This window comes from Hemitrygon akajei, chromosome 17 (assembly GCF_048418815.1).
Source record: "Hemitrygon akajei chromosome 17, sHemAka1.3, whole genome shotgun sequence".
Classification (NCBI taxonomy): domain Eukaryota; kingdom Metazoa; phylum Chordata; class Chondrichthyes; order Myliobatiformes; family Dasyatidae; genus Hemitrygon; species Hemitrygon akajei.
This window is the reverse complement of record NC_133140.1, coordinates 39,734,644-39,761,499: the sequence shown is the minus strand read 5'-3', so window position 1 is coordinate 39,761,499 and position 26,856 is coordinate 39,734,644. Positions and strand designations below refer to the sequence as shown.

The 26,856-nt window shown below is 40.3% G+C and overlaps 1 protein-coding gene across 5 annotated transcripts in view; it reads left to right on the top strand.

Annotated features, from left to right (window-relative positions):
• Positions 1 to 2,027: 2,027 nt before the first annotated feature.
• Positions 2,028 to 26,856, top strand: part of slc6a2 (solute carrier family 6 member 2) — a 162,692-nt gene continuing 137,863 nt past the window's right edge. The window contains exons 1-4 of one of the 5 annotated variants that reach the window (XM_073069970.1): positions 2,028 to 2,382; positions 16,603 to 17,046; positions 17,753 to 17,884; positions 25,653 to 25,890. In XM_073069970.1, coding sequence (XP_072926071.1) covers positions 16,764 to 17,046; positions 17,753 to 17,884; positions 25,653 to 25,890 — 653 coding nt within the window. In that variant the 5' untranslated portion in view covers positions 2,028 to 2,382; positions 16,603 to 16,763. Of the gene's footprint in view, positions 2,383 to 2,891; positions 2,970 to 16,226; positions 16,332 to 16,382; positions 16,488 to 16,602; positions 17,047 to 17,287; positions 17,461 to 17,752; positions 17,885 to 25,652; positions 25,891 to 26,856 lie in introns of those variants that run through there. The other 4 variants (XM_073069972.1, XM_073069971.1, XM_073069969.1 and 1 more) reach the window with 4 other exon arrangements.

The following is a 26,856-nucleotide window of genomic DNA, read 5'->3' as shown; positions in this document are numbered from 1 at the left end:
ATACCCAGTGTAATACTGACAGACATCTTTAACTTGCTGGTTTAAATGTTCAATGAGCAACTACCTTGTACCAATGTTAGTAACGTGATATATGGCAAAACAAATCATTTCTCTTGAAGTTGTGTGTGAGCAGGAACATGGAAGCATGCTCACCTCTAGGTCGCACACATCCTAGCTCTGAAATATTTCACCAGTCCTTCATTGTCATCATGTCAGATTCATGGGATTTCTTCTGCAACGGCACTGCGAGGATACCTTCACTAGAAGGACAGCAGAGGGTCAAGAAAGTGGCTCAAACTTAAGTAGTTACCGAGGCTTTGGGCCTATGCTAGGCTGCTCCTGGGATCAGATCTAAGGACTCATTTTGGTTTGCACTAGGTTCTTGCTCACTTCTACTGTTTGCATGATTTGTGTGTGCTTCTTCCCTTTCTCTGCATTTTGGGTGTGGCACTTCTTTTACTAGGCTCTGTTACGTACCCCGTAACTGGGTCACTTACCAGCAAAGATAGGGAGGTCCGTTGAAGTCTGATGGTACCATTTTTAACAGTATTTATTGATAAAAATACACAAAATAATATCAATGCAAACATACAGATAATATACTTCGTCAATACTAAATCTAAAAGCGCGGGTATAATAATAATCAATAAGAAATAGCTCTATCGTTGTCTAGGGGATAATGTATTGTCCGATGGAAATATAAAAGTCACTGTAGTTCATTCAAGCTGCAGCTTTTTGGTTGGAGAGAAAGACGGGTTAAAACTTGCCCATTCCTTCTATGATGTCAATCCTTCGAGAGTCGTTAGGAGTTGATTTCCCCGTTGTTAGCTAAAAACCGTTCTTCCGTGGTAAAGGGCCCACTGATTCCAGGGCAAATGGAAAAGGACGCACGTGGCCTTTCCACCAGTTTTTGCTATTACGGGATCGCTAGCGTTTCTTCTGGCGCGTCTGAAGGGGCTGTTCCTCAGACCCTCTTTTATCCTGACTCACAGGGTCTCAGATGTCAATCAGGGTGGAATGATGCAATCCCTCCACCAACCCCCCCTCGGTTCATTGCCTGGGGGCTTCGATGCATCGTACAGGATTCAATACACAAGTCCGTCTCCAAGAGACAATAGCCGTTATCAATGGTTCCGCCTTTCGGAGGCCAGGACACATTCCAAACGCTTTGTGGATTCTGCATGTCTTTCTCTCATTTCCTGGGTCTCCTGACTCGAATCAATAGCGATCCTGCGATTCTCAAAAAGGAGGGGGCCACGGGCGTAACAGCTCTTGCAGGTTTCTTGCTTTGTGGCTGCCTGTAAGCAAAAAATCTCAAGGCTGTGTAATTTATACATTCTTTGATAATACATGTACTTTGAAACTTTGAATTAATGCTGTTGCTCTTTCAAAAAGAAATGCTGGAGATCAAAGAGCATGAAAGGGAATACACTCCTGTAGTTGGAGTCATGCTCTGCAAAACGTGGAACGGTTGTGATTGCTGGAAGTTAATCATCCCACCCCAGATTTTCATTGCCGAAGTACCTCATGACAGTATCCATCTTCAGCTGTTTAAATTAGTGACCTTCATTTGATCATGAATGTCTGAACTACAGTACAGATTATGAGGTCTGAGCTACACTAGTTCATTGAGGTTGCTCAGAGACTGGTGGTTGCTGCTGTTGTTCTTTCAAAGGGGAACACTATAACATAATCAAACGTCTTTCATGGGAGGAAAACAAGACCAGTAGGGGTTATTTAGCAACAACGCTGCTGGAGTGTCAGGGCAATATGTTAGACTCAGAGGTAATACACCATGATGAAAACTACGTTATGGGATGGAAGTAGGTCAGTGAGAAGGAAGGGAGTTAAGAACATTTAATCGCTGATCTGTGGGTTTGCTGTGGAAATTGGCGGTGACCGGAACTATAACGTTTATCACAAAGTCAATTGTGAAACCATTCAATGTCAGATTGTGTTGTTGAAAACAGGAATGAGGGCTAACCAATGAAGAGATGATTAGAACTATCAACTGTATCATGATGAAATATTATTTGCCAAGACATTTTTTAATGCTAGAACTTCTGTGGATTAAATATAACCTAGACTGATGAGGAGAAAGCCTCCTCTTTCTAAAACAGTGAGGGACCTAAGGGAATTTAAAAATGGATTTTCGCAAATAAGTTCCCAGTGATTATGGACCTACCTCACTAAGTTGTCTCAACAGTGTCACCAATTGCTAATCTCATTTCACATAAAATGGAAAATGCATCACATTGAAACAGAAAAATGATAATCTGAGTTGGGGTTGATTTGAAGGAGTTGCTCTTACCTCACGTGAGATTTGTTCCTGCTGAACTGATAGTTGGAGCATTGTCCTTATCCAGCTTGGAGAGCAATGAGGTAAGTGGAGGCACCTAGAATCACCGTTAATGTATTTCCCGGAATATTTATCTAACCACTGAATTGCCCATCTCAAGAAAGAGATGATTTTAAAACTGCATTTTTTTTAGTAGAAAGCATTCTTAAAGATTCCATTAACAAATGTTTCTTAAAATTTAAGCCCCTTCCTTGTATAAAGAATAAGCCAGAATTATAATGCCCAGAATTGTTGGAACACTAATAACAAAAAATAACATCATGTCATTAAAATCTTAACCATTTCTGCGAACATGGATTTAGATAAAATAAATATCTTCATGTCTAAAAGCAAATGGAAGGCTCTTGAGAGGTGTGTGATCCACACAGCCCTTCCGTGACCCGCCCATGTGCAAGGATCATGCAGCAGTGTTGTACAAAATCCAACTGTACACAAATTAGAAAGAACTTCATTCACCAGAACTAATACTATCTGCTTTGATATTGAAACAATTTTTAAAAAGCCCCATAAGAAACCAATTGTCTTTTTAATGAAATGATTTAGCTGTATAATATTTCATGACTATTGGTCCGGGGCATGACATATGTGGGAACAACTGGAATTAATTCAGGTAAGTTATTTAGAAATAACTGAGTACAGTTTACTCAGTACTTGACATGTTTAATGTTATTAAACCTGAGTATAGTTCAATTGAAAATGTTAAAAATGCTGACTATTCGAAAAATTCAAATAAAGCAGAAAGTGCTACACTCAAAGAAACTTTATCAACTCTAGAAAGTGAAAAAATAGATTGATGTTTCATCTGTCATCTTTTCAGAATGTAGCATTCATCATTTGTATGTATTGGTGCAAGTATATTGTGAGTTAAAATCTCCCTTGAACCCTTCAAGACCATGAGAAACTTTTTAAGTGAATTTGGTCCATAGAGGCTCATTCCTCTTCTACAGATCTCAGGTATAGATCATTAATATTATTGCATATTTAACACAGGACACAGATTTAAGATAATTGTCAAGAAGAACCAGGATTTTTTTGCATAATCGATGGTTTGGCTTTGGAACAGATATTGGATACATAATTAATAATAACTGTCATTGAGAATTGGATAAATGCTTGAAGGAGAACAAAATATAGGGAAATTGACAGCAATGATACTAAATGTATTGTTCTTGGAAAGTCTGGTGCATTCTCAAAAAGACCTTCTTTTCTGTGCTCTTTTATTTTGCTAATGTTGCAATCCCGGGAGTAAAGTTATTTGAGAAAATTAATTCTCCTTTCTGAAACCATGTATGATTTTGCTAGTCACAGTGACTAGAGCAATTAATGCGCTATGTATTTAAAATGTACTGCTTTTTAATTTAAGGATATAGTCAAATGCGATTCCATTTACTCTCTCATGATTAGCTGATGAGGTAAATCAGAATTAAAAGATTCTGAGCCTGAGTTGTTTCAATTGCTTCAACATGTTCCGTGAGATAGGCGTCAGATTCAGAGTGAAACTGCCTTCTTAACCACGCCAGAAGCAGGCTTGATACAGTATGCTACAGGCCACCCAGGTGGCTATATGGAAAAAATGGCGAGATTTGAAGTTGTGTGACTGTCTGTTCTGTGCTGTAACTTAGTGTCCATTGGAACAAGACCTGTTTGGATCTGTCTAAAATTATTTGACTTTGAAACCTTATTTTGCAAGAGTTTTGCTCCATCAGCCTGGAATGAAGTGAATTATTGCATTATATCACCAATCCCCAGGGTGAAGCTGTTTCAGAATACTGTGTTTTCGATAGATCCCACTACATTGAGATATTTTAATGGATTTCTATTAATGTTGAACATTTGTTTTCAAAGAAAAGCAGTCGTGAAGACTCTGTCTACTTGGAAAACTTTACTTCAAGTGTCTTGCTGATGACAGCAGCAATTTAAAATTAAGCATAGCATCAGTCAAGTGTTGATGGAAAGCTTTATCTTTCAAAATATTTGCCTTTGTTTCCAAGATACTTCTGTTTACTGCTTTATACCTGACATGTGATCATGTGATCATGAGGATTCTGAATTATGTCAGGAATCGATAATACAGTATTGGCTTTTGTCCATATTGTTGTTAGACCTGAAAGGTGGGTGTTGCATTGTAACAGCTTATAACAAAAAAAAACAATCTTTTCAGTGCTTACATTCATCCCCACACTGAGAGAATATTCTTGTGTTTCACCTATGTTCTATGAGCTGGTGCTATACAGTGATAGCATTGATCACTCCAAATGATGGAGCACAAATTTTGCTTCTCTGTTTGTATTCTGTTGAGGCCTGCTGTTTAGTGGTATCTATACATTTGTAATTATTCATTTTTAATTTTAAAAAATTATCCTGCCTATGTTTTATAAATGCAAACAGGTTTCTGTTCTGCCCTAATATAAAATTGCTATCTTAATTCTTGTGCAAAGTTGCCCAGAGCTGAACTGGATGAGTGACTAGATTCCTTTAAGTGGGTCTATTGGTCAGGTATGGCTACCACTTTGCTTTTTAAGCAAGTAGTTTTAAAACATTTAAGTTTTTAAGCCAGCCATGTTGGCAATTGAACCCAAAAAGCTGTGACAGTGATATTTCCACTATAGAGCAACTTGTTAATGTACAAACATGGAGTTTACACTTGAGAAACAGCTACTTGGAAAGTACTTTGGCAAAAGCAGTGTTACTTATAATGGTATCTTTAAACTTTGACCTGAGACCACATAAGGAGATGTTGGAGCTTTGGACCTTCAATCAGTGGTAGGTTATAAGTGCTGCCTGGAAGGAGGCTATGACCAAGATTTAAGGGAGCAAGTCATATTAAAGTTAATATTCTATAATATGCCACATTTTGTTAACAACTGCTAAGTAGTGCAAGAACATTTATCTAACAGAAATCATAATATGATTGTGATCATTATAATCTTTGAAAAGGGGAAATACAAAGTAACTACAATGCAAGTAGATTTGCCTTAGGCTTTCTTGAATGCATGCAACAAGACAGATGTTTACTATAAACTCAGCAAACCAGCCAAGGGGTGACACTACAATCGGAAACATTAGGAGATATATTTACTGTAGTGTCGTCATGAGGGGCAAGAGCTATGATTTTGTAGAAAGGTGAGGAGAACTTGCTTGTGAGCGTTTACCATCTCAAAGAGACCGGCAGCAGAAGTGGAAGTGATATCACAATTCAGGAAGTGATATGCCGCAGAAGAGGCAGCTGGTTGGTAATAGATTTCCACGTTTTTATTGTTTATTTGCTTTAGCTAAAATAAAAGCAGGCTAATTAGAAATGTGATTAACATCCTTTACGAAAGACCTTAATTGAAAGACATTCTTTTTTTAGTTGGACTGCTTTATTAATAATGTTAAGGATCTGGCACAGAAGCCCAACTGTGTGTTCTGTATGGCCTCTTGTAAATGAACATTCTAGATAGTTGTAATTGGATGGCCACATCTGGACAAAGTGCCAGAGTCTGTCCAGCTTCAGTGCATGTTTTGAACATGATGTACTGTAGTCCATCAAGGCTGAGGGTTATGTAGATAACATAAGAGTGAAGCCCTTCAACGGAAACTCAGAGGACTTGGTAGCAGATTAAAAAGCAGTGTCTTTGACGTTGTCATAAGACCATAAGATATAGGAGCAGAATTAGGCCTTCTTCCAGTATCTGTTCATGCCCTGACAAATCAAGAATCTATCAGCCTCTGCCTTAAGTATACATAAAGACTTGACCAACACAGCTGCCTGTGGAAAAGAATTCCACAGATTCACTACTCTCTGGCTAAAGAAGATCTTCCTCATCTCCTTTCTAAAAGGATGCCCCTCTATTCTGAGACTGGGTCCTCTGGTCTTAGACTCATCTACCATAGGAAATATCCTCTTCACATCCACTCTTTCATGATTCAATAGCTGGAATCATTTTTGTGAACCTCCTTTGAACTCTCAAGTTTCAGCACATCCTTTACAAGTTAAGTGGCCCCAAACTGCTCACCGTACTCCAAGTGAGGCCTCACTTTATAAAGACTCAACATTACATAATTGCTTTTATATTCTGCCCCTCTGGAAATGAATGCTAACGTCTCATTTACCTTCCTCACCGCAGATTATTTTGAGCGCAGGAATAGGAAAAGGAGGAAGATAGGTTAAACAAATGTGTGGCTGAAAAGGTGGTGCAGGAGGGAGGGCTTTAGGTTTCTGGACCTCTGGGTCTGTTTCTAGGAAGAACATACAGGACAATGAGTTGCATATGACTCAGAACAATTAGAATGGTTCAAACAAATTTGACAGAGAAATGTGAGATGTAGTAAAAGTAGTACGTTAAGGGGTAAAGTACTAGTAAATCTAGAAGGTGCAAGTGTGGAAGTAAGGCTGATAGTACCAATCTTCATCAAAGTAAGTCTGATGAACTGAGAGTGGTGGAAATGTGAGCAGTAAGTTCACATGGTGAAAAGGTTGGTGGTGGGGTATTGTGAGGTGAAATACCTTAGGTTTTGGAATGATATTGATCACAGTAGGCAGAGAAATGCCAGATGGAACTTACCCTATAGAAATGTGAGGTGCTACACTTTGGGAAAATGGCTAATACATGCAGGACTCTCGGATGTACTGAGGAACAGAGGGACCTTTGTATTCATATCCAAGGATCCCTAAAGGCAGTGGCACAGATGGGTAAAATATTTAAGAAGCAAGTGGAGTAATTGCCTACATTATGTGGAGCATAGAATATAAGAGCAAGGAGCTGATGGTACAGCTATATAAAACATTAGTTAGCCCCTAGCTGGAGGATTATGTGTAATTTATGTCATCACTCTTTCTGAATGACGTGATTGAGCTGGAGAGATTAAAGACTGGATTCACTAGTATGTTGCCTAGGAAAAAAAACTTTTCAGATATGAGAAGGTTCTGGATAGGCTGGGTTTGTTTTCTTTAAGGTGAAGAAAGCTGATGAATCACCTGATTGAATTATACAACATTATGCGAGGTAAAGATAGGGAAGGTAGTGAGAAAGCTTTTCCCCCTTAGCAAATCTGTCTCTGGCCAGAAAACAGGACTAAGGCAAGGGGTAGATGGAAAGAGAATTTTTCAAATTATATTTTCACCCAGAGGTTAGTTGAAACCAGAAACCCATTATCTGAGGGGTGGATGGAAGGCAGGTCTTCTCACAGCTTTCAAGATATGTTTAGATGTACATTTGATATGCCATGGTATTGAAGACTATAGGCTGAGTCCTAAAAAGGGGTGTTATGTTGAATGATATTTTGTTTCATTATTTATTCATCTTTATCCTTCAGAGAAACAGGATAGTAGGACAGAGAAAACAAATGTTGCATCAAGAACCACAACTCATGAATAGTATCAAAAGCAAAATTACAAAAATAACCTTACTAAAGGAAGCCAAATTCTTTGAACCAGTTGGTGTCCATTTCAAAGTTTTCAGGAAAATGAGTGAAAGAAAATTAGACACCTTGACTATAAACTCCATCTTGATTTAAGATTAACTTCTTAATATAGTATAATTTCTTATGTTACTTCAGTAATAAAGAACAGCAAAGAAATCAGGAAATTATCCATCAGAGTGATAGAGGTGTATAATATTATGACAGGCGTAGGAAAGGGTAGAAAGTAAAATCCGTTTCCCATGGTAGCTGTGTCCGAAACTAGAGGGCATAATTTTAAAGAGAGGGGGAAGCAGTTTAAAGGAGATCTAAGGGGCAAATTTATCATGCAAGGTGTGACTGGTATCTGGAACGAGCTGGCACAGGAGGCAGTGATAGACGGAACAGTAACAACACTTAGAGGTATTTAACCAGGTAATTAAATGAGCAGGGCATGGGAGGTAGGGTATAAAATTAATGCAGGCAAGTGAAATAGATAGATAGATAGATAGATAGATACTTTATTCATCCCCATGGGGAAATTCAACTTTTTTTCCAATGTCCCATACACTTGCTGTAGCAAAACTAATTACATACAATACTTAACTCAGTAAAAAAATATGATATGCATCTAAATCACCGTCTCAAAAAGCATTAATAGCTTTAAAAAGTTCTTAAGTCCTGGAGGTAGAATTGTAAAGCCTAATGGCATTGGGGAGTATTGACCTCTTCATCCTGTCTGAGGAGTATTGCATCGATAGTAACCTGTCACTGAAACTGCTTCTCTGTCTCTGGATGGTGCTATGTAGAGGATGTTCAGAGTTATCCATAATTGACCGTAGCCTACTCAGCGCCCTTCGTTCAGCTACCGATGTTAAACTCTCCAGTACTTTGCCCACGACAGAGCCCGCCTTCCTTACCAGCTTATCAAGACGTGAGGCGTCCCTCTTCTTAATGCTTCCTCCCCAACACACCACCACAAAGAAGAGGGCGCTCTCCACAACTGACCTATAGAACATCTTCAGCATCTCACTACAGACATTGAATGACGCCAGCCTTCTTAGGAAGTACATTCGACTCTGTGCCTTCCTGCACAAGGCATCTGTGTTGGCAGTCCAGTCAAGCTTCTCGTCTAACTGTACTCCCAGATACTTGTAGGTCTTAACCTGCTCCACACGTTCTCCATTAATGATCACTGGCTCCATATGGGGCCTAGATCTCCTAAAGTCCACCACCATCTCCTTGGTCTTGGTGATATTGAGACGCAGGTAGTTTGAGTTGCACCATATCACAAAGTCCTGTATCAGTTTCCTATACTCCTCCTCCTGTCCATTCCTGACACACCCCACTATGGCCGTGTCATCAGCGAACTTCTGCACATGGCAGGACTCTGAGTTATATTGGAAGTCTGATGTGTACAGGGTGAACAGGACCGGAGAGAGTACGGTTCCCTGCGGCGCCCCTGTGCTGCTGACCACCGTGTCAGACCTACAGTCTCCCAACCGCACATACTGAGGTCTATCTGTCAAGTAGTCCACTATCCAATCCACCATGTGAGAGTCTACTCCCATCTCCGTTAGTTTGTGCCTTAAGATCTTGGGCTGGATGGTGTTAAAGGCACTAGAGAAGTCAAGGAATGTAATCCTCACAGCACAGCAGGATATGGTGGGCCAAACACCTTAGTTCTATCCTGTACAATTCTATATCTCTATGTCACTAAATGTTAGTTAATGGGAAATTCCTGAACTCTGTAGCTTAATTGTTAGAAATATTTCAGCTATTCAATAAGAACCTAAATGGATTTTGCGGGTTAGATCATACCTGAAGGTTTTCTTTTGAAGAAGTCACTGAACAGCGTTGGGGGGCTGGGGTGGATGGTGTTCAGGGGAAAAATTGCGAATATTATTTATATAGTGCTTTAAAGGTCTTTGCTAAGTCCGTTATTAGATGATTGACTAAATGTGAAGCTCTTGGAATGGAAGGCAGTTTGTTCAACTGGCAGGGAAAACTAGCCAAGCAACAATCAATACTTTGCCACTTATATTTAAAGCAGCAGCTTGTTGGTGGAAATGATGTGCAGGTTGTAACAATTTATCACTTTACTAGGCCAGCTTAGCAAATGACACACTAATAGATAACATCGCAAAAAGTGTGCAAGGAAGCATTCCAACTCAAAAAGATAGAGTTGACAAAATTGTAGCAATTATAAGGACTTCCACTTTGGATCTAAGAATGTAGAGATGTAATGACTTTGCAGGGAAAAGGAAATAAATTTGCAAGGGTTAAACATTGATTTGTAGTTCCAGGAATTTGGAATGTTAATGGGTAACGCTTTCAAGGTACAACTGAATATTGCTGATATTGCAAATGTTTCAAGGTAAAAGTGAACACTGGTGATATTGCAAAGGCTCTGACTGCAACTTTTCAACTCTCTCCGGCTACAGGATTGGAGTAGTGGATTTGAGGGCTGCTTCAATCATATTATTGGAGGTCATCGGTAGTGGAGCAATACAAATGAAGCCACTCATTTTATCTGTGGGGCAGGAAAATTATTGGAGTCCATTTAAAGGGGCAACATAAGCTTTCATTTAGAAAAGTGTAGATTAGTCAGGGACAATCTGTATTGATTGGTCAAATGAAGGTCGTGTGTAACTAATAATTAAATGTCTTTAGAGGGTAAGAAGGAGGGCTCATAATGGCAGCACATTTGATGTAGTCCATATGAAGATACAATATGGACTACATGAAATGCTGAAAAATTGAAAGCCCATGAGATCCTATTGTAAGTGATCACACGGGAGTTCTTACATCTACTGTGATGAAGTGCTTTGAGCGGTTGGTCATAGCTAAAATTAACTCCTGCCTGAGCAAGGACCTGGACCTATAATTCACCTACTGCAACAACAGGTCTACAACAGACGCAATCTCGTTGGCTCTCACTGGGTTTTAGAGCACTTAGACAGCAGCTCAGCTCTCAACACCATCATCTCCTCAGACCTACTCAGCAAGTTTCAAAACTTGGGCCTCTGTACTTCTCTCTTCAACTGAATCCTCAGTTTCCTTATCGAGAGATCACAGTCAGACCAGATCAATAATAATATCTCCTCCTCACTGACAATCAACACAGGCTTACCTCAAAGATGCTCTACACTCTCTACCTTCATGACTGTCTGGCTAGGCACAGCTCAGTCACCATCTATCAATTTGCTGATGATGCCACTGTTGTTGGCAGAATCAGAGATGGCAATGAGGAGGCGTATCGGAATAAGATAGATTGGCTGGTTGAGTTGTGTCACAGCAATAACCAACCTCACACTCTGTGTCAGCAAGACCAAGGAATTGATTGTGGACTTCAGTAAGGGGCAGTCAGAAAAGCACACCAGTCCTTATTGAGGGGTCAGCAGTGAAAAGGGTAAGCTGCTTCAAGTTCCTGGGGTCATCATCTCAGAAAGTCTATTTTGGGCCCAACACATTGATGCAATCATGAAGAAGACATGTCGGCAGCTCTGCGTCATTTGGAATTTGAGGATTGGAGGGTTGCAGATGTTGTCCCCTTATTCAAGAAAGGGTGGAGAGATAGCCCAGGAAATTATAGACCAGTGAGTCTTACCTCAGTGGTTGGTAAATTGATGGAGGAGATCCTGAGAGACAGGATTTATGAACATTTGGAGAGATATAATATTATTAGGTATAGTCAGCATGGCTTTGTCAAGGGCAGGTCGTGCCTTACACGCCTGATTGAATTTTTTGAGGATGTGACTAAACACATTGATGAAGAAAGAGCAGTAGATGTAGTGTATATGGATTTCAGCAAGGCATTTGGTAAGGTACCCCATGCAAGGCTTATTGAGAAAGTAAGGGGACATTGCTTTGTGGATCCAGAACTGACTTGCCTACAGAAGGCAAAGAGTGGTTGTAGATGGGTGATATTCTGCATGGAGGCCGGTGACCAGTGGTGTGCCTCAGGGATCTATTCTGGGACCCTTACTCTTTGTGATTTTTATAAATGACCTAGATGAGGGATGGGTTAGTAAATTTGCTGATGACACAAAGGTTGGGGGTGTTGTGGCTAGTGTGGAGGGCTGTCAGAGGTTACAGCAGGACATTGATAGGATGCAAAACTGGGTTGAGAAGTGGCAGATGGAGTTCAACCTAGATAAGTGTGAAGTGGTTCATATTGGTGGGTCAAATATGATGGCAGAATATAGTATTAATGGTAAGACTCTTGGTGGTGTGGAGGATCAGAGGGATCTTGGGGTCCAAGTCTATAGGATGCTCAAAGCAGCTGCGCAGGTTGACTCTGTGGTTAAGAAGGCATACGGTGTAATAGCCTTCATCAATCATGGAAATGAATTTAGGAGCCAAGAGGTAATGTTGCTCCTATACAGGACCTTGGTCAGACCCCACTTGGTGTACTGTGCTCAGTTCTGGTCGCCTCACTACAGGAAGGACGTGGAAACCATAGAAAGGGTGCAGAGGAGATTTACAAGGATATTGCCCAGATTGGGGAGAATGCCTTATGAAGACAGTTTGAGTTTACTTGGCCTTTTCTCCTTGGAGCGAGGGAGGATGACAGATGACCTAATAGAGATGTATAAGATGATGAGAGGCATTGATCGTGTGGATAGTCAGATGCTTTTTCCCAGTGCTGAAACGGCTGCCACAAGAGGGCACAGGTTTAAGGTGCTTGGGAGTGGGTATAGAGGAGATGTCAGGGGTAAGTTTTTTTATGCAGAGAGTGGTGAGTGTGTGGAATGGGCTGCCGGCAATGGTGGTGGAGGAGGATACGATAGGGTCTTTTAAGAGACTTTTGGATAGGTACATGGAGCTTAGAAAAATAGAGGGCTATGGGGAAGTTTAGTAATTTCTAAGGTAGGGACATGTTCGGCACAACTTTGTGGGCCAAAGGGCCTGTATTATGCTGTAGGTTTTCTATGTTTCTATGAGATTTGATATGTCACCAGAGACTCATGCAAATTTCTATAGATGTAAAGTGGAGAACATTCTGACCATCTGCATCTCTGCCTGGTATGAAAGCTCAAAAACACAGGATGAAAGGAGGCTGCAGAAGGCTGTAGACTCAGCCAGCTATACCACAGGCACAAATCTCCCCACCATCAAGGACACTTTTCAAAGGCAGTGCCTCAAGAAGGGGTCATCCATTATTTAGGACATCCATCATCAAGGACACACCCTGCTCCTGTTATTGCCATTCAGGAGAAGATACAGGAGACTGCAAGCATCAGCTTCTTCCACCCTGCCATCAGATTTCTGAATGCTCCATGAGCCCATGAAATCAATTTTATTATACTTTACTATTTACTTATTTTTTTAAACTTATAGTAATTTGAGGTCTTTCACCATACTGCTGCTGCAAAACAATGAACTTCATGACACGTCGGATAATAAACCTAATTCTGATTCTGATCCAAGACAGGCAAATTATCCAAAATTGGTTCAATAGCCAGAATTAAGCATAATAGCTGATTTCTTTTTTGATTGGAAGGCTGTAAACAGTGGAATCCCTCACTTTATTGTGCAGTGTATATTAACATCTGTGTAGGGAGCAAGATTTTAAAAAATTGCATAAAGTACAAAAGCATGTCATGTGGTTGAGAGTGGAATTTGGATTGTACAATATATCAATACACACCTACAGATAGTAGAGCAGATTAATAAGGTGGTTAAAATTGTACACATTATAAAATACTTCCCTTTATTAAGTGAGGGTGAATATTATAAGAACTGAGAAGTTACTATTGAGAAACAGTATATACAACATAATTTGGGCAACAGTTTGAATGTTCTGTATAGTTCTAGTCACCAAGTTTCAGCAAAAATGCGATTGTGCTGGAGACGGTTTAGAAGAGTTTCTTAAAGATGCTGTCAAATATGAAAAATTGTAAATATCGGAAAAGAATGAATAATCCAAAGATGTTATCTTTTGAAACTGATGGAAGAGGTAAGATTTAATTGATACATATGTAATTATGAGTGGTGTAGGCAAAATAAATAGGAAGGACCTTTTTTAGTAGAAGATTCAAAAATAGGGATCATACATTTAAAGTATGATTTGAAGGAACGAGTAAGAGTAGGTCTTGACCCAAACTTTCAACTATTTCCCTCCACAGATGCTGCTGAGCCATTGGGTTCCTCTGGATTCTGGGCTTTGCTCAGCTTCATAGTATCTGCAGTCTCCCATGTCTCAAGCTGTCTGATTGGTTGATAAGAACATAAGAACATAAGAGATAGGAGCAGGAGTAGGCCAATCGGCCCCTCAAGCCTGCTCCGCCATTCAACAAGATCATGGCTGATCCAATCTTAACTCTAGTTTTCACCGAATCCCACAAGGCAACAGTGCCAACCAACAGGGCACCATGCCGCCCATTTTATTTTATTATTCATCCCGCCCAAACCCATGTGATCACCCGGGGAAAAAAAACCGAGTTGCCAATTGAGGAGAAAAAATCTGGAAAATTCCTCTCCGACCCATCCAGGCTATCGAAAACTAGTCCAGGAGATCACATGGCTGATCTAAACCTAGCCTCATGTCCACTTACCTGCTCGCTCACCGTATCCCCTAATGCCATTTTTATCCAGGAAAATGTCTATCTCCGCTGTGAATTTATTGAGTGTAGTAGCTTCCACAGCTCTCTGGGGCAGTAAATTCCACAGCCCCACTACCCTCTGAGTGAAGAAATTTCTCCGCATCTCAGTCCTGGAACGGCATCCCCTTATTTTAAGATTATGCCCCCTAGTCCTAGTTTCACCCATCATTGGGAACATTCTCCCCGCATCCACCCGATCAAGCCCCTTCACAATCTTATATGTTTCAATAAGATCGCCTCTCATTCTTCGGAACTCCAGTGAGTAGAGTCCCAATCTACTCAACCTCTCATCATACATCAATCCACCCATCCCCGGAATTAACCTAGTGAACCTTCTCTGCACTGCCTCGAGAGCCAGTATGTCCTTTCTTAAATACGGACACCAGAACTGCACGCAGTACTCCAGGTGTGGTCTCACCAATACCCGGTACAACTGCAGTAAGACCTCCCTGTTCTTATACTCCATCCCCCTAGCAATAAAAGCCAACATTCCATTGGCCTTCTTGACCACCTGCTGCACTTGCATACTAACTTTTTATAGAAGGAGAAGCTTCACCAAATTTGTGTATTTAAGGAGCTATGGATCTAAATGATGGAAGATTGCATTTGTTTTAGCAGCTCTCTTTTTGGTCAGCTCAGAATGTCTTTCTGCGGTGTTGTAATTGTCTGTAACACAATGGAATGCAGTGTAAAGCAAGACTGTGTCATTCAGTCTTGTGTACATTGGATGCTACTGTAAAAACACTTGTTTCCAACTTATAAGGACAACCAGTCCTGACTATAATGACCTTGCAAATGCCAATGAAAACATATGCAACCAAACTGAATATTCACTGATTATGCAGTGTTTGATATCTTTGGGCTGTTGTGGAGAAGGGTGAAGTTTAGGTGCTGCCAGAAAGCTGCTTTGTGTTGCTGCTCTTCACAGAAAATAAAACATTGGCTTTTTGTGTTCAGGGTGTCCTTTAGAGAGAATACGTGTGCTGCGTTTGTACAACGTGTAAGTCCACCCAGAAAATGCCAACCCTGTTTACATCCACTTTCAGAGAAAGGTGGCCTGTTTTAGCAATCCTTTAATGATTTCTGCCAAGATCTCAGTCTTAAAGCCCTCAGACTATTATGTTGTTACTTGTCCCGAAGAAGGTGGTAAATAATGGACTCGACTTCCACACTGCATTGATCATGGGGGTGCAGGAATACAATCAAACCTTCACTCTAACATTAAAGAACTTCCCTTCTGCAGGGTGTTTACTTTTGTGGAGAAAATCGGTTATTTTGCTAGAGAGGAGCTAGTCTTTTTTTTAATCATTGTCCTGCACTACTCTGAAGGCATCTCTGAATGTCATGGAAATGTTGTGCGAAGGCGGTTGCCACAATTACTTTTCCAGTAGCGCTTGGGAGAACAGCACGCGAGGCGGGCTTCCCAGCCAAAGCGGTGGATCCGCTATCAACACTTGCTGAATGTGTAATTACCTAACTAACAAAAATCCCACCCCGACGAACATCCCAAGACAAACGCCATTTTTTAAGACCCGCCACGGTGCTCCCGTGACAACTGATGAAATGTTGCAGGTGGCAACAATATTCTACGATTTCAAAGCCGATGTATTTACCCGAGTCCCTGCTGACTAACGGGAGTTTGACGAAAGAAAACCCGTTTATAGGATAGTGAATTCACTCCTTGCAAATAACATCATAGACATAGGTTCTGCTAAATGCAGAGAATAATGTAAGTTGTTCTAGTTTCAATAACATGGAAAATCCCGTTAAGCAGCGCAGACTTCGAGTGGTTAAGTTCCAGTGAACAAGAGGTTTGTTTAATTGTGGTGTTCCAATCACAACAACTGCTCGGCAGTGTGGCGGGAAACCGCGTGCCTTGAATTTAGTCTGCCGATGTCTCTCTCATATCGGGATGGGTTGAGAACACGCAGAAGTCAAGTGGTGGCACTGTTTGGCAAAATACTGACTTCAGACCACGTGAAGTGAGTGGAGCCTGGTTTAAAACCTGACATTTAACACTGCCTGCAGATCATTGCCTCTCAAACTTCCATCGGAAGCTAAAGTCTTTCCTAGACTCTGGAGTGATCCCACATCGATTTACCACCTTTACATTTATTGCCCAACTCTTCTCGATTGAAGTACTGTGCACCATTTTAAACTCCTATGACCATAACCCTGTATCTATTTCTCCTTACGTGATGCTTCTATTAAGTGATAAAGCAACTGTTTTCATTTTGTTTTATGTCTCTACAGCTGGCGGCCGCTGAGGAAACTCCTATCCAGGCTTCAACAGGATTGCCAATGCTGTGACTTATTACTTTCCCCTCTGACCGCTCTGACATTTGGTGGTGTTGTATACGTTTACTCCCGTATCCCCGCTTCTCCCAAACATTGCCACACTCGCGCAGACAGGAATGATGAATAAGCAAGTGCTTTCTGATCACAAGCTGGCATCTGTTGCTCCAATGATAGAGTGCAACGATGTGGAGAGGAAGGAGATGGAGCTCGTTCTGGTGAAGGAACGCAATGGGGTTCAGTACGCAAACACTGCTATCATCAACAGCTCAGCCGGGAGAGAGCAGGACGGCAGGGAGACATGGGGGAAGAAGGTCGACTTCTTACTCTCTGTTGTCGGTTTTGCCGTGGACCTGGCCAATGTGTGGAGATTCCCCTTTCTCTGTTACAAGAACGGAGGCGGTGAGTGAAACTTTCTTTTAATTTCCCTGTTCTGCTTGAATTAGGTTGATGGAAGAATGATATTAAAAGCGGCGACCGGTCTGCGTGTCGAGGCAGCTGTGATTTCTGTGAACTTCCGAGAAGGAAGGGGTTCTTTCTAATGACCTCGCCGACCGGAGACAGTGTAAAACCTAGCCTGGGTTTGATCCGATAATCCATTGGGGGGCAAAGTCCAACCCACGTAAACACTCCCCGTACCCTCTCCTGACGGATCTCTCACTTTCTGAAGCACAGGGTGAAAGGAGCCGCACTTTACCGAAGCATCGATTCAAGCTTAGCCATTTTAGGAGTGCATTCTTACAACTGGTTCTCTTCACTAAAATGGTGTTATAAACTAGTCCTCTGGTACCGGGGATGGATGCAATCCAAGGACGGGTAACAAAAGGCCACACATACAGTTCTGATTATCTCCGCACGGTCGCTGGAAGTGCACTTCCTCACTTCATATGCTTTCCTGGGGCGATCGAAGAATGGAAACATTGTCTTGACGCTTTATTGATACGATGCTTCAGTGTAACTTTTCATTGGCGAAATCGTGCACCATACCTAACCTCGGTCAGGCGGCGTTTGGAACCAGAATCGCTGGCTGCCACGGAGCGATCAAAGCGCTGGTGATACTGTGACAGGTTCCACAAATAAACACACTGTGCTCTTCCTCTTTCCCCAGGTGCATTCCTCATCCCTTACTTGTTATTTCTGCTAATCGCTGGAATGCCCTTGTTTTACATGGAGTTGGCACTGGGACAATACAACCGCGAGGGCGCTGCCACCGTATGGAAAATCTGCCCTATATTCAAAGGTGATTTGTCTTTGCAGTTTTCAGCAGAAGTAGCCTATTAATTCGCATGTCTCGCGTGGCATTTCAGTAAGATAACAAACCAAATGGAAGCGTCTGCACTTGATAACACACCATTTCGTTAACATTTATAACATTAGTGCGCGTAAGATGACCGTGAGTCTAGGACTGGATTCAGGAAATGTGATAAAGTCCATTTTGTGCAGTAAGCTGAAGCTAACCATAGACTATGTGCTGCTTTCGAATTGTTATATAATGATTGCAGGGGAATAATGTATCGTTGAATTTGCAGAGTCTAGTTTGCCTGCTTGTGGAATTGGTCTGTCCTGGTTGTTCCCGTATGGCTGGCAGATTTGGGAAGGAACTGGAAGCCTCCGAGTATCCCATTCCAAAATTCTTAACAGTTTCCCATTGGTTTGGCTGTTCGGGGTAGGATTCAGTGCCAAATGCCTTATGATTTACTAAGAGCGATCTTACCATAGACAAACCTATGCCCTAGCCTATAGAGTTATGTTCTGTGTTTTTTTTTAAAGAAACTGCTTAAATGTTGCAGTTTTATACCTTGTTAGATTGTGCGCAATACAGGTAATGATTTAATTGGGCGAGGGGGTATTTGTTAACGATGTTATTCATTAACAATTAGCAATTATTAATTAAGATGCAACCTACGGAGAAGTGAAACCAGTGAGTCTTCTACAAACTAATGTTTTCAACAGTCCAGATACACCTCAGTGAGGAAGGAAGATGATGTGAGCATATTTAAGCTGGTAGTAAGATCACAATTTTCTTTCAAATTGCTGTTTCTCAACTCCGTTTTTCAAGCGAGCATGTCCGGCCTTGGGCATACTTTAGTAATGTAGGCTGGGTCAAAATTATGACCTTTGGCTTGTTCAGCAAGAGCTGGTACAAGAAGGTAGAACATAGCTTAGCGATTGGCGTGACGCTGTTACAGCTCGGGGTGTCGGAGTTCAACTCCAACGCCGTCTGCAGCAGGTTTGTATGCCTCTCTTGTGGCGCTCGGGTTTTCCCCGGGCGCCTCCTGTTCACTCCCACAGTCCAAAGACAAGCTGGTTAGCAAGGCATTGTAAATTGCCCTTTGAGTAGGCTAGAATTAAAATAGAGAGGTTGCTGGGTGGTGCAGCGGGTTGGGCCAGAGAGCCTGTTCTGCTCTGCCTCTAAATAAAACACAATGAAAGTAAGCATCACACACAAAATGCTGGTGGAACGCAGCAGGCCAGGCAGCATCTATAGGAAGAAGTACAGTTGATGTTTCGGGCAACACCCTTGGTCAGGACATACAGCAGTGTAGTCCCGTTGACCCACAATGTTTACTAACCAACTTAAACATACACCATGATCAGCTTAACTTTCCCACCTACACAACCATAACAATCCATCTTCTTGCATCCATGTGCCTATTAAAGAGTCTCTTAAATGTCCCTATTGTATCAGCCTCTGCCATTGCCCTGGCAGTGTGCTCAGGACATCCACCACTCTCTATATATAAAAAATACTTCTTTTCCGCTATCTTCCCTAAACTTCCCACACTCACCTTAAAAGCATCCCCTCTGGTAGTGCCCATTGCCACCTTGGGAAAAAGGTGCTGGCTGCTCACTCTATCTGTGCCACTGTAGGGCATAGTTTAGACAGCTTGGGCCATCACAGTTCAGGGTTCATTTCAGGAGTCCTCACCTTGCACATCTGTATGTTCCTTCACGTGTGTGCATGCATTTCCTCTGGGTGCTTCAGTCTCCTCCCGGAGTCATAGTAAATTGTCCCCTGATTAGGCTAGGGTTAAATTGATGGGTTGCTGTGTAATGCAACTCGGTGGGCAGGAAAGGCTTGTCCCCTGTGCTGTATCTCTAAATAAATAAGTAAATGCTCTGATACTGCTCAATCAACTCACCTCTGATCTTCCATCACTCCAAAGGGAAAAGTTCTAGCTTGCTCAACCTTTTCTACTATGTGACTAGTTGTCACATAACCAAACCTCCTAACGATTTGGCAGGTAATTGCACTGGACAGTTCAGAGAGAGACTTCCTGTGAATCCTGCCTCACACCCGGTGGCAGTGCGTCCTGCTTGCCAGTATGTACCTTGGTACAAGTGGAGGACTCTCCCATCCCTCCACTAGAGGGAAACAGCTCCATTAAAACATAGAACAGCGCACTATGTAAGTTTCCAGGACACTGGCTGAGATGGGTCGTACTGCCCATTAAAAGTGCCTGACTGTTCAATGTGCTATATTATAACTCAAAATTGGATATGAAACACCTATTCTCAACAAAAATATTTAGCAAATCACAAAATATGGAGCCTCTTGGACCTCTTTTGTATTCAAACAGACGGTGGCCAGTCTTATTTTCCCTTCTCCCTTGCCCCAATCTCTACCTCCTCGATTCTTTTGGTGCCTGTGATGCTGTTGCGTCGAAGTTTTTCACTGCATCTTTGATGCATGTATTTGTGCAAATGACAATTAGTTCAATTTTCACCTAATAAATTACCAATTCCAGCTTTGAGTGCATCTCCACCATGGCTGAGCATCCACAGCAATTTAATGTGGCAAATTCCTGTAATTTCTAGCTTAGAATATGAATTTTTTTAATCAGAATCTAATGGTTCCCTCATCTTCTTGAAGATCTGGCCTACCACATCTACAGTATTCATCAGGATAAAAAAGAGCGACTGACTATTAACTAAGTTTCTCTCTTTCAAAATCTTGTATTTGAATGAGATAATCTTTCAGTCTACTCTGATTTAAAAATTACTGATTGAGCTGGCACCTTTAACTTTTTGTGCAGGGAGACACAACCTTCTGGCACCCCTCTGATTTTAATGTTGGGTCTCTTCACCATTTCATTCTCCCTCTCTCATGAAAAATAAACAACCTTTTACCCACTTATTTTAACCATTTCTCTTAAAATTGAACCCTTGTAATGCCAAATCTGCATAATGCTGTGTCATATATCAATAATATCCCTATGGTGATATGGTTCTGAGAAATGCACCCTGTGTTTCTGATGTGCTCTAAACATTGTTTACTTATAACAGAACTTCCTCAATTTGTCATGCTGTCAGCTAGAAAGGTTAACAGTTCATTCACCTTTTTTGATTTCTTTTCCCGTACTCAATCGTTAGTAGTCCGTACACATCCATATGAATCCCCACATCTCTTGAGATGTGCACTGCTGCCAGTTTTTTGTTTTCTACCAGCTTCACCAGACATAACTGGAATGCAATGGTTTTGTTGGGGAATGAAAATTGCAACTTTTACCAATGTATAGAATATAAAATATTGAACAGTATAACAGAGGACTAGGCCCTATAACTCACAATGTCTATGCTGCACATCATGTCAAATTAAATTACATTTCATTCCCCTCTATATCCTCCCATTCCCTGCATATTTGTGAGTCTATCTAAAAACATCTTAAGCACCACTATCCATAATATTGTGTTTTTAAAAAATATTTTTCATTTTCATAATGTGATCAGTTACAATATGTCGATGACTACTTTACCTTAAAAGCCCACCCCAGACACATTAGTTGCCAGGCAAAGATAGGGGTTAGGAGCATTGTGATACTTCTAATATCTGCAGTGCTAATGTATGCCATCATAAACATCTTACTTCAATACGGGACTCAAAGACGAATGGGATTGGAAAGAGGTAGGTGAAGGAGGAGACAATGTTTCTTCTTGTTCCCGTTGGCCTAATACCAGTTCTGTAGAAAGATGAGCGCATTGAGTCTAGAAAGCACTATAATGCCTGTTAGCTAAATGCAGTTCATAAAAGAGACCTTTTTGGCCATTATGTACTTCTCAGGCAAAATTAGACTTTGAGTTAATCCCACTTCTGGCTTTTGGTCCAGAGCACATCAAGTAGGTAATCCACATAGATATTAAACGTTGTGAAAGTTTCTTCTCCCACCATCCTTTCAAGCAGTGAATCCTGGACCCCACCACTTAGGGCGTAAAAATAAAATTTCTCAACTCCCTCCTGATGCTTTGATCAATTAATTTTAAACCCCGAAACTGATCTCTCTGCCAAAGATAATCAGAGCTTTCTGTTTTCCCTGGCCAAGTACCTCATAATGTGATAAATGTCCCCTCAATCACCTTAGTATCAATGGAAGAGCAAGTCCAATTACATATCTCTCCTCTTTAATAGAATTCTTCAACCCTGCTAAAGCCTTGCAGATTTCCCCTGCAGTCTACCCTGTACTAAAACATCTTTACTAATGTGTGATGGCCAAAAATGTATGGCATGCTCAGTTATTGAATTTGAATTGCTGACTTTCATGTTGAGAAATCAGGCAGGATTCATGTAATCTAGGATGCCACCTGCTGATAATTGATAGATGAAGATATATTGACCAATCACTGTTAAACTAAACAGCTAGAAAACACTAGCCTTTGGGTTTATGCATATAAAAGAGAGGATTTGTATATTTGCATGGAGCTTTTTCATTAAAGGAATGGGTAGGTGTGTTCAAGTTGCAAAAGGGAAGAAAACAGCGCAGAAAACAAGCTCTCACAAAAGATAGCTAACAGTCCTTCATGAGTTTTTTTTAAAGAATAATGTACCAACGCTGAAAATAAGTTAAATAAATCCTACCGAAAAGTTCTCCATCTCTTTAAAATGGACGGCATTTGTTCACCTCTATTAAGAATTATAAAACTATTTTAAGAAGTTGCAGTTTTGGCATTTTCAAAAGGAACAAAGAAAAAATATATTGAATCTGTTTAATGAAGTCCAATACATTTCATTTAACAATCTCATAATGAAAGAATATTAACAAGATACTTAAACCTCCTGGTATTCTAATTCTGGTGGCATAATGAAAGATTGTGGCATTGTTCACATTCTAGCCCTTGTTCAGAATCAGAAGCAGATTTAATATCACCAGCGAAAGTCGTGAAATTTGTTAACTTTATGGCAGCAGTACAATGAAATACATGATAAATAAATATAGAGAAAAAATTGAGTTATATTAAGTGTGTGTGTATATATATATTAATTAGTTAAGTTAAAACAAGTAGTGCAAAAAAGCAGAAATAAAAATTCTAATGAAGTAGTGTTCATGGGTTCAATGGGCCGTTTAGAAAATCAGATGGCAGAGGGGAAGAAGCTGTTCTTGAACATGTGTGACTTCAGGCTTCTGTACCTCCTTCCTGAAGGTAACAGTGAGAAGAGGGCATGTCATGGGTGGTGGGAATCCGTAATGATGGACGCCACCTTCCTGAGGGAACACACCTTGAAGTTGTGGATATTACAGAGGCTAGTTCCCATGATGGAGCTGATTAATTTTACATGTTTCTGCATATTATTTTGATCTTGTGCAGTAGCCCCACCCCCATCTTATTTCACTTACTTGGACCTTCAAGGCAGTAAATCAAGACAGTAAGGGTTTAAGTTTTTTTAAATAAAAAAGATGACATTCACTCATACATGTAATTGTATAAAGATTAAATTCACCACCTTGTTAAGAGACAATAAGGCTCTTACGAAAACGTTATTTGATAAATTTATTCCCAAGTTTTCTCTAAGCATTTGTTTCATTTTCAGCCAGTGGTTACTTCATAAAATAATAAATAAATAGATGATCTGTTAAGCACATATATACTTGTGATGAAGTTTGGGAAAAGGCATGTTAATTGCTATAGAAATTTTGATTCATTTTAGGGAAATTTGAGGAAGAAATTACAGCAATTTAGCTAATGTGATTTAGAAAAATCCACGCTAATAGTAACAGTATTCCTCGGAGTTTAAAAGTTGATGAATTATGGGCACCACTTGAGTATTCCCATCGTTGAACAAATGTGTTCATTGACAGTCTGAATTATGGCAATTAGTTGGACCCTACTTTCTCAGACGATGTTGGCTGGCATTACATTACCATTGCAGGAGAAGAGGGGGAGTAAGCTTGTGAGATTTTTGAAAAAAAAATTGGAAGATACAACACGGAGGGTGGTGATTAACTGTGGCATTTGCAGTTTACACTTAAGCATCTATAAAATGGAAGGCTGTGGAATGATGCCAAAGGAACACTTGTTTGCATTATTCCTGGTATTTATACTTCAGCACTATAAAGAGAACTATGCCACCATTCTGTTTTTCAACATCTGCAAAACAGTTCTTTGGCACAAACAGTTGCCAAAGAACAAGTTGTAGAAGTTGACATTTAGCCATTATTCACATTGTGAATACATTTCAAAAGGGAAGTTGCTGCAATGCCTTTTGCAGCATTATGTTTGATCACAAAGTCAAACTTGTACTCTTAATATCACCCTGGTCATTATGTCATTAATGTACAGATGAGGTATAAAAAGGCCATTGTAAAGACTCAATAAGTAACCCTGAGGTTAGCTTTATTGTTCAAGTAAATATTTCTTGCTAAATAACAGAATGTAATCAATATGTTATGATCAAATGTCTAAAATGCAGTCAACACGTTTGCACAGGGACTATTAGAAGTGCAGTTTTAATATATTTTAACAACAAATTACTCTCTGACACAGAATCCACAGTAGAAGGAAAGCCAATGTGTTCTGCAAAATGCGAATACAAGTTCTTTGTTGTAATTGATATTATATTCAAGAAAACTAGAGGCTCAAGTGTCTGTGATCAATTTAAAATGGTAGACAGCTCAAGTGTTAAAAAGAATTGAGAACATCCAATGGAAGAAAACAAATTTTAAGATCTTGCCATATACTAACTTGGAAAACATTTCTGGAAAAGATGGTGTTTTTTTTTTCTGAGTATCTGCCACCAAGATTTGGATTTCCTTGTTAAAGTGGATGGTTAACACCTGCTGGCTGCAATTCGTTATTAGTTTGCCAACTAAGTTCTACTGTTCAGCTCTTCATGGAGTCCAATGGCAGGGCATGAACTTGCTCCAGTCTCCCCTCACTTGTGTTGGGGAGTCTGCCTTCCCAACCTGCTCTGGGTTAGACCCGACCATAAATGGTGTAACCATTAATTTCAATGGTGATGAAATGTGGGTAAATAGGCATTAACCTATTTTATTATTTGAGTTAGCTTTTCATTAGCTAATTCAATTAGTGCTTTAATTTTAAATTCTAAAATCTTTAACCGTTTAGTTTTTCATAGTTTTAAAAGCTGTTAAAGTTGTTGACAGTTTTAAGAGCCAGCTTACACAAGGGCAAGATTTAGAAACTTCACAACTTTTAAGTTATCTTGTGGATACAACTTTTTCTGAGTTTTCTTTCTTTCCTTATGCTCCATTCCGCTACCTCATGATAGTATTGCATCAAACAAAGCACTATTACTGTGCAGGGAGTTGACATCAGCAGATAGGAAAACACCCATACACCATAAAACACAGGAGCAGAATTAGGCCATTCAGACCACTGAGTCCGTTTCACCTTTCTATCATGACTGATTTATTATCCCCCCCAACCCCATTCTTCTGTCTTCTCCCAGTAGCCTTACTAATCAAGAACCTATGAACCTCCACATTAGAACCAAAGTATATGCACTGTTTGCTCCATTAGTCAGCAAGTTCAGGTCTGTGATTACCATGGAAATATGAACCATTAGGCTAAATTTTCTTTGAAAAATGGAATTTGTTTTTAAAGAATCTAACATACCTATGGAGTGTTTGACAGGGCAAGAGGGAAAATTGGAGGGCGTGACATTATTTGATAGAGAGAGAAAAGGAAGCTTGGTTATTGTTTTCACATATTGTAGTGAATTGCAAACTGTACCTTGGTTAACAGAAATTAAGCATCTATGTTTTCTCTTTTAGGTGTGGGCTATACTGTGATACTGATAGCCCTATATGTTGGCTTTTACTATAACGTCATCATAGCTTGGTCTCTGTACTATCTCTTCTCTTCATTCACCACTGACCTCCCATGGGTACACTGCAATAACTATTGGAACAGTCGGAACTGTACTGACCCTAAACTACTCAACACCTCATTACTGGGAAATGGAACCAAATATTCAAAATATAAAATCACACCGGCTGCAGAGTATTATGAGTAAGTTCAATCCTTTATTTTATTGGTTCTTGAAAACTGTGATATATAAATCTGATTTTGGAAGATCTTTTTATTTATACACACACACACACAAATGAATTGCAGTACATTTTTAGCCTCTGATTCACTGCACTGGCACATAGTCTAAAGTCCATTAACTCTTTGTGAAACTTGGTTAAACTTTCTATGCTTTTGAATGGAGAAAGTTCATAGCCAATTATTTTACAGCTAGTAAGCAATCATATTGGCAAATGGTCTTTCTGACAGCTTTACAAACTGCCAAACTTCACCTGCATCAATTTACCCTAATAAAGTAGTTTATAATCTTGGTTTATTTTAAAACTGCTGAAAATGGAGAAGTTTGATGGCAATATTTGTTGTAATAAACCTGGGAACTTCCTAGAGTAAGAGATTATACTGATAATTCGAACAAGCTAAGTATTTGAAATAAAAGCGCCAGGGCGTTCCATATCACAAAGACAAGAGATCCTGCAGAGGCTGGAGATCCAGAATAATACACAAAAAATGCTGGAAAAACTCAGCAGGTCAGGCAGCATCTATGGAGACAAATAAACGGTCAACATTTCAGGCCAAGGCATCCTGCTCATTCCTTTCAATAGATGCTCCCTGATCTGTTGAGTTCCTCCAACATTTTATCTGTGTTATAATGCTTTGTATATAAGTTTTAATTACTTTTATGTAGTTGGGCATTATTGTGGTGAAAGCTAAGGCTGTGTGAAGATTATGAAATGTTATAGTAACTCTAATTATTTTATAGTAACTTTATTAGTTTACCAAGCCGGCTGGTGGCGTAGTGGCATCAACGCCGGACTTCAGAGCGAAGGCTCCCGAGTTTGAATCCAACCAGCTCCCTTGCACACTTTCCATCTGTGCTGGGTTGACCCTTGAGCCTCTTTACTTGGCCTCATAAAAATAAGAAAGCCTGCTTTAAAAAACGGCGTCCCG